This window comes from Nuphar pumila, chromosome 7, assembly GCF_984573655.1.
Source record: "Nuphar pumila chromosome 7, dmNupPumi1.hap1.1, whole genome shotgun sequence".
Classification (NCBI taxonomy): domain Eukaryota; kingdom Viridiplantae; phylum Streptophyta; class Magnoliopsida; order Nymphaeales; family Nymphaeaceae; genus Nuphar; species Nuphar pumila.
This window is the reverse complement of record NC_143255.1, coordinates 122859501-122868343: the sequence shown is the minus strand read 5'-3', so window position 1 is coordinate 122868343 and position 8843 is coordinate 122859501. Positions and strand designations below refer to the sequence as shown.

Sequence of the window (8843 nt, the reverse complement as noted above, 5' to 3'; positions counted from 1 at the left end):
TCTCTCCCTATATATATATATATATATATATATATATATATATATATATACACACGAGAGGAAGGAAAACCTACGCACTAAAAAATAGATCCAAACAAGGAAATAATTTTATGTTCAATTATCCAAGTTCATACCAATGCTGTCAGTCTCGTTGTGAATCGGCTAATTTGTATTATATTGTCTCTAAATTGGCACAAAAGGCCGAATCGGTTTATTTTTAAAAATTGCTTGAAAATCATTAAAATGTTATTAGTATATTTTTAATATCTTACTTACATGTGTCATCGCTTGTCTGAAAACTGGCCGATTATAGGTCGGAATTGGAATGATTCCTTAAATCTTTTTATAATCAATTCAGGGCTCATACTGATACTGATTGGTTGATAACTGTTCTCCCTTAAACCATAGTTAATACCAGTCTTACTCTCACTTAATAGGATTTGTTTACCTATTTTAGCCTTACTAATCTTTCTCTTTCTTTTGCATAAAGGCAAAATTGACTTTTTAATTAAAAATAAAAATCATGAATTTGAATGAAAATAAGGAAGGCCAACTGGTCGCGCAGCCCGATGTGCCAAGCTGACCCAGCCCGCTATGGGCCGGGTTTGGACCAAGGGTTTTGGCTCGGGCCCATTAGGTAAAAGGTGGAAACCAAGCTTGTTATATACGTGGGCCAAGTCTTGGCCGGTCCGATGAGCCTGAGTTATTTATAAACGAAGTCAAACTTTTGTTGTTGATCAATATACCTAACCCACCACAAAAAAGGTCAGACCGCTTGTGCCTTCTGGTCATTCAAATTATAAGATCTGGCGAACTGATTTATCATTCTTTAGGTCATACAATATTATATCGGTCCTTCATTTTCAACATGGAATTAAGATTATCTACTGTGTTGAAGAGCATATGTTCATGATAGTATTCATTCTAATGGTAAGCATAAACCATGATATATATCTGCTCACAAGTTAGGTATGAAATGAACGTGCTAAATGGGGGTTTCAGCTTTCTTTTATTTTTATTTTTAAATTTTGACCTAACAGATGTGATCTATGTACTTGATTTTATAAAGATCAGCTTTCGACACATTGGTGGGTTTTTATAAGGTTCAAAATATCAAGGGTCCAAAATCTTTGTAAAGTTTTGAGGCTCCAAATTAATATCATTTTTTTCATCGAAAACACATGATCCAGGTGTGGATTCCTAATAAATCGACCATTCCCGACACATTTATTGGGATGAAACTGTGAAAAAAACACTAAAAGGGCAGAAAAACCCATTTAGCAGGTATCATTTTCACACCTAAGGTGTGAGCATCAACCAATCACTGCTCATATATATATATATATATATATATATATATATATATATATATATATATATATATATATATGAGCAGTGAGCTACCCAACCAAATGGTACAAGATTGCTTGGGACTGTCTATTTTCCGGTGTTTTTCATTTAACAGGTACTCTCTCTCTCTCTCTATATATATATATAATGAAAACCTACTCAGTAAAAAACATGCCAAACATACCCACCACACGGTTTATTGGAGTTTTGGTGTTTTTTTCAAAATTTTGACCATGCAGATGTGATCAGCTTTTAGTTCTTGGAGCATTTGATTCAGATGCACCGATAGGTTTTTATAAGTTTTAAAAATCAACAACTAGCATACAATTTTTATAAATTTTTGAGGTTCTAAATACAATTTTTTCTATCCATTTTTCATGATCCAAGTATTGATTTCTAATAAATTAATTATGTTGAACACATCAACTTTGAAAAAAACACCAATTTTTTTCGGGTAAGTTTTGGCATGTTTTTTAGTGGGTACGTTTTCATTCCTCTCTCTCTATATATATGAGAATCCCTTTTAATAGGATGGATTTATCGTCGAACAAGGTTTGGATATGCCTTTGCACGTCCGATTTCCTCAAATTTGGAGTTGCTGCTAATGCCTTGGCAAAAAAGAAAAATCAGAATTAGCGACATAAAAAACTACTCTCCGTTGCTGATCTTTGCACGATTCAGTACATTTTTTATCTGATTAAAATGCCCTAAAAAAGACCACGACAATTTTAAGACTACGAAGTTACATTTTAGGGTCAAAAGAACTATTTTTACTTTCGAAATAGCCTTTAATACCTTTTAAAAATTGTTTTTTTTTTTTTTTTGCTTCTAAAGCATATGACCTAACCTGCCTTTAGAACTAACTACGTATTTTCATGCACATGCGCACAAACACACAATCTGCTTACAATATGCCAACACGTGCCGCATCGTGCCCTAAGTGGTCAAGCGTGTGTTAAACTTGTCCACGTGTGAAAAATGTGCCATCACACGCCTAAGCAGTAACAAACATCCAACTTTTAAACAAGAAACAAGCTCCTATCGATCGTGCCAACCAATGCAAATGAATGTGTGGCCTCCACACACGCGCAATCACCGAGCATGCAAGCAAAGCAAGCAACCATGCTCTTGCACGTGCCATACACCCTCCATGAACCACAGCAAGAGTACATCAACCCCCCCCCCCCCCACACACACACACACGTTCTCATGCATACTCATATTTAGCAAATCTCGTCCTTTCCAATAACAAATAACTTAATTATGTATTTAAATTTTTTTCTTTTTAAAAGGCAAGCTGGGGTTAGGCTGACCCCTACCAGAACAACAACCGCCCCATGTAGCAGAGGGATTCGATCCTGAGCCTTCAGCTTGACACGGGATCCCCCGCTTACCACATGAATATGACTTCGGTTATGTATTTAATTTTTTAGAGTACATAATGCTATATTAAATCCATAATTGAGTTCTTTTGCAAAATATTTTTGTAATATAATGTTACTCTCAAAAAAATTGGGTTTGGAAACACAACCGAAACCCGAACTAGAAAAAGTTTAGTGCCCAAGCCCAAACGAAGCAGGTTCATTGAACCTAGACACATCCACGCAGATCCCCTCATTTAGATTTGAGGCCACCACCTAGGGCCTCCTATTTTGGAGGGCCCTCAAATCATAAAGTGGATTTTAAAATCTCAAAATCAACAAATGTAGATTTTAAATAATATTTTTAAGCTATTTTAAGTTTTTAATTTTGGTATATATATATATATATATATATATATATATATATATATATATATATATATATATATATATATATATATATATACACACACACGAACCCAATTAGTAAATATGGAGGATATTACGAATTTAAGAAAAAAAAGGTGCAACCCCTATAAAAAATAGTAGAATTTTTATGTACAATGAAAAAAATTTAGGGCTTCATTTGGAGGTTTCACCTGGGGCCCCAACTTCTCTTTAGCCGCCCCTGTATTGAATCTCGAATCTAAATCTTGTAATTCTTGCATCCAAATTGATTAAAAAAAACTCATGTATATATGTTTGTGTTCATCAATAACCAAATTAAAAAATATGTTTGTTATTTTGACCTCATTATTGAAAATTAAAATGTCTATGCCATTGGCCAATGTTTTTTCAACTTATTTCTTTATGTTATATTTTTTTTTGTCTCCTTGAATGCCAAAAGTTTGTAACTTTTCTTTATTTGTTGTGCCAAAAAAAACTCTCCTATAACCCACTGCACATTGGCAGGCCTTCTGTTATCCATTAAGGTCTCCCTTGCACACTAGGAAGTGCACCTAGCTTCAACGTTGCATTAGGGTATGTTTGATGGCTTGTCCAAGGTTGGATGAAATGAACAAAAAGAACAGACAAAGCATCGGTTCTGTTCGTTTTGTAACAATTGTTCTAAGTCCAACATTTGTTTGAACCGTACTCAAATGCTATGCTCCAATTATCCGTTGTTTGATGACGATGTGCCCCCCATGTCAGATTGCACTGTAGCAATCTACAGTGAAACCCGTTCACTTTCTCAAGGTCGACCACCGACAGTTTCAACAATGGAAGCTGTGAAAAAATGGGGTTTCACCCCCTATCCCTGCTAACCCCCTTGTTGCAGCCGACCACATTGGTATCGACGATGCCAGCCGTCAACGGCTAGCCATCATCGACATTGGCCATTGTCGGCGACAGAAAACTGCTAGTAGAAATTTCGGAAATGCTCGTCGAAGATGGGAGATTCCGACGATTTTTACGTCGCTCGGTTTGGTTCTCTGCGTGCAGGTGTCATTTTTCTATTGAGCGCATCACCGACGGTGGGCATCAACTACGGGCAGGTGGCGAACAACCTCTCGTCACCGGATCGGTTACATAACCATCGGGAACGAGGTGCTCATAAAAAATGACTCGTCATTGGCCGGGTGCCTCGTTCCGACGACGCAGAACGTTTACGCCGCTCTGCAAACCCTAGAGTTGAGGGATAAGGTGGAGGTGACGATGACACACTCGCTCGCCATCCTGAATTGACCTACCCATCGTCGAGCGGCCGATTCTGACGAGATCTCGCCGGATCAGTTCAATCTCTGCTAGGGTTCCACGGGCAGACCAGATCGCCGTTCCTGATCAACGCCTACCCGTTCTTCGTCTACATGTCGAACCCGAAGCACATCTCCCTCGACTACGTCATTTTTCGAGAGAACGCCAGAATCTTGTACCTCGGCATCGAGCTTCACTACGATAATTAACATGCTGTTTGCCCAAATTGACGCCGTGTACGCCGCACTAGAAGCGGAGGGGAAGGGGAATCTGAGGGTAAAGGTGTTGGAGACGGGGTGGCCGTCAAAGGGGGACCCGCAAGAGATCGACGCTTTGCTGGAGCAAAAGGGGATGCCAAAGCGGTCGGACGTGGGGAGGGAGGTGTACGTGTTCGCCCTATTCAACGAGAACCTGAAGCCCAGACCGACGTCAGAGAAGAACTACTGGCTCTTCCAGTTCGACGGGACGCCGACGTATGCCGTCGAGTTTGACTTCGCCAGGCTCAGCCCGCAGTCGGGCGATGGAAGAGGAAGCGTAGATGGCGAAGGAGAACTCGGGATCCGATAGGAACCAAGAGCTCGTGGGTGCACCCATCGAGAAATTTTTGTTCCTTTCGTTCCTGTTATTTTTGTAACAGGGGAGAGGGTAGAACGAAAATAACATACTTATAAGAACGCGGTGGACACATGGAATGCCATCCACCGCATCCAATGTTTTTGGAAAATCGCTATTCTTAATATAATTTTCGTCCGAATCACGCTGAGAACAGCACATCAAACGTATCCTTAAGGGACGGCCCAAGTGGATTTCGAACTATGGTCATTCTATGTCAGGCCACAAACCACAGGAGATCCCAATTAGGATGGTAGGGCCACGAGGCCATTTTAAAACGGATCTCATCATTTGAAATAGGATGGGTTTCGTGGTACATTCAATCCATCCAGGAGAACCATTTAACTAATCTTTGTTTGTTTCGTGCATTGCTGACGCACGCTTGTATGGACAAATCAAACAAGCCAAGTGCTTACATGAATCTAACCAATAATTCCCCCATCTAAATGGGTCGGATTCTGTTCAAATGTAAGGAATATTATCAAATCTGACCTAATCACATATGGGTTAATTGGATTCGTAAGCCCATCGGATTCAAATTCGAACAACATTATTGTTGTATTCAGATCCGATTAAGTAACCAGGCATGCCTGTTTTACTCACGTAATCGGATTAGGATGTAGAAATCAAGATGGAACCCGGATCGGACTATCAATTAGATGTCACTTATACTACCGAATCCAACTAAACAGTTTTGCATTCGGTTTGGAAACACAATCCAAACCCGAACCGGTAAACATCCGGTGCCCAAGCCGCACCGAAGCAGGTTCATTGAACCTAGACACATCCACGCAGATCCAGTGAACCTAGACATCTCTTTTCCCCCCTTCTTCCACCCGTTTTTAACATCCCCCCTCTCACCCCCAAAACGACTCCAAAGCACGAGAAGAAGCAAGGGTTGAACCTCGCACGTGTGAATCCGAAGTCCCGGATCATCAAAACGTGCATGCCTTGAGAAGCGTCCACGTGAGATATGCTGCACGTAGGCAGAGAGATAGGGGATCCGGCGGTAGGGTATTAACTCGAAGCTTGGTGAGGAAGAGCAGGTGACCGTCTCGAATATTCCCGGATTCTTTTCTTTTTTCTTGTCTTCCATTAATTTCAAGAAAAAAAAAAGAGTAAAAGTAAACCAGAGGCGACGGTGTCGTATAAATGTTGACATCGTGAGCGGTTTGAGAGAGAGAGAGAGATGGCCGTCGGTCGGCAGATGAACGGCTGGGGATTGGGAAGGGAGATGAAGAAGGTGACGGATCCGCTGGACGAGCGGGCGAGGTCCAGGCTGTGCGGCGGGGGAGACCGGTGGCTCGCCGGCTACGGGAGCAGCGGGAGCGAGCACGAGGCGGACTCCGAGTGCCTCGCGGGACTCATCCACGGCTTCATGGAGGACAGTGACGGCGACGGAGAGCGGAGGAGGGAGGCCGGAGAGGACGTTGAGGAGACGTCGGATCAGGATCTCTCCGACGCAGAGGCGCTGGAGGAGCTCGTGAATCCCAGGGACGACGATGGCGACGAAGATCCCGTGAGGTCTGCGATCCACTGCGTGGTCTCGGAGGTGATCGCCGGAGCCGACGTGCCGAGAGCGGCGGTCCGGAGGGCGGTGATGACGCGGCTGAGGGAGGCCGGGTTCAATGCCGGGATCTGCAAGGTCAAGTGGGAGAGCTCCGGCCGGATGATCGCCGGGAGCTACGAGTACGTCGACGTGGTTGCGGCGGAGGAGGAGAGGAGGTACGTCGTCGACGTCGACTTCTCCGGCGAGTTCGAGATCGCGCGGCCGACCATGCGGTACGCAAGGATCCTGGCCGCGCTGCCGAGAGTGCTCGTCTGCCGGCCGGACGAGCTCCGACGGATCGTGCGCATCTCGGCGAACGCAGCCGAGAAGTCGATGAAGGAGAGGGGGCTCCACCTCCCGCCGTGGCGCAAGAACAGATACATGCAAGCCAAGTGGTTCGGACCCTACCGTCGAACCACCAACCCAGTCCCCGCCTCCTTGCCGGACTCCGGCGTCTCCTCCGCAGGGAAGCGCGGCCCCGTAGTGGGCTTCGACGCAGGAAATTGCCGCCCGATGTTGCCGTTCAATCCCGGACTCGCCGGTGGCGCCGCCCTCAAGATCGCCCCGCTCTAAACCGGCACCGGCACCAGCACCAGCACCAGCATAGGGCGTCACCGTCCGATCAACGGCGATCGGACCGAGATCAGACTTGGGTGGGACCCGCTTGCGCAGATTATGAAATGATGCGGCGACACGTTTTGTCGATGTTATTTTCTGGAGTTAGCTGTTGAGTTTTCTTTCTGGTTGTACTCTGACGTGGCATTATATCCGTCTAGTGGGGTGGGGCCGGGGTAGGGACTATCTTGTGATGTATAGAATGGGCGGATGGGCCCCTTTGTATGGTGCAGTGGTTGTTTGCTACTTTTTTTTTTTTTGACAAGACTTTTGTAAGTAATGAACGATAGGTTGTCTTCTTATCCAGTAATTAAATGGCCGTTAAGTGTGTCTCAATTACTTTTGCTCTTTAATGAGACCAAGTTTGCTTGATATTATGTGTCAAATGTATGATATAATTTTGGATTATTCGAATCTTTTTGCTTTGCGGTTTATGTTGGTTTTTTTACTTACTTTTGGTGCCATTTGAATTGTTTGATCTTGGATGGTTTAGATGGGAATTGTTGGAATGCTGATTACATTTTTTTTGGTTTACCTTTAAAGCAGGATTAGTTTTGAAAGCTATTGTGAAAGCAAGAAATGGGTGGGACGCACGAGAATGTGAAGGGGAAACAAAATATATAAATTTTAATATTAAAAAAACAAAAAAAACAAAAAGGTGAAAGCAAAGAGAAAACAAAAGACAAAGGGATAGGAATAATGGAGTAGAAAACTAAAGGGATGCTAAGAGAAAGCAACTTGAGAAGCGAGTGAGAAGCGCGTTTGCCATAAATAAAAAGTGTGTTTTCCACAAATTAAAAGCAAGGTTGGCGCTTGCTAAGAAACGCAATTATCCCCTTAAGGAAGCGTTTCTGTTAATTATGGGTTTACCAACATATAAGCATGCCAATTGGGTTCCATTGGAGTAGAACATGCTTTAATTATCCCTAACAACACATGCCTTGGCTTATTTAAAATTGGTACTTTTGATTTGCTAATTTTATCTTCTTTGGTCATGCATGACTTAATGTGGATTCATGAGTGACGCGTATTCGTTACACGCAATCTTGATCTAGCGGTCGAGGATCAACGCGTGCTGCACGTTGTTTTTAGAGAAGAATGCTACCCAGGGATGACTTGGTACATGAGGAAGTTGACGAGCAAAAAATGGATATCATGATTTTAATATCCATTCCACGGCCACCCCAGTTTTGTCAACGGTTAGTTCTTGTTTTTTTTTACAAGGTTTTTGTTTGCATTATTTTAATATTTTTTAAAGTCTTCCTTTTAAGTTGGCACCCACAAAAATTAATCACCACTTGGTTCATTGGAAAATGCAGGAGAGAGGCCTTATTTTCCTGGGAAAGACAGCCACTTTCATAGCAAAAAGGGCAGGAAACAAACGCCCCCTTTAAGGTGTATTTGACCAATGACCTTTATATGAAATGGTGGCTAGCCATGTGGTCTGTGGTCTGTGTCATGCTGAAGGCATGTGGTTATCTTGACCTTTTCAAGAGAGAGAGGTGATGCAGAGTCAGCACATTTCAGATTGCACAAGGGGTGGCACACATGGGATTTGAACCTAGACCGCTGGCATAGCGACCTAGGCCCCATCCCACTATGCCAAACCCCTTTGCTGGAAGTACAGGCTCGGTTCTTGAGTTTAAGGGTGGACATAGGGT

The 8843-nt window shown here is 43.0% G+C and overlaps 1 protein-coding gene and 1 pseudogene across 1 annotated transcript; both read left to right on the top strand.

Moving 5' to 3' along the window:
- The first annotated feature begins 4616 nt into the window (after positions 1–4616).
- Positions 4617–4973, top strand: LOC149833276 (glucan endo-1,3-beta-glucosidase 14 pseudogene; annotated as a pseudogene).
- A 1234-nt stretch (positions 4974–6207) lies between these two features.
- LOC149833275 (uncharacterized) lies at positions 6208–7140 on the top strand. Its single transcript, XM_090013401.1, has one exon. The coding sequence runs from the start codon at positions 6208–6210 to the stop codon at positions 7138–7140; it is 933 nt and encodes a 310-aa protein (XP_089869527.1).
- Positions 7141–8843: the final 1703 nt, after the last annotated feature.

Coding starts and splice junctions, on each gene's coding strand:
- LOC149833275 (XM_090013401.1), top strand. CDS start 6,208: ATGGCCGTCGGTCGGCAGATGAACGGCTGGGGATTGGGAAGGGAGATG.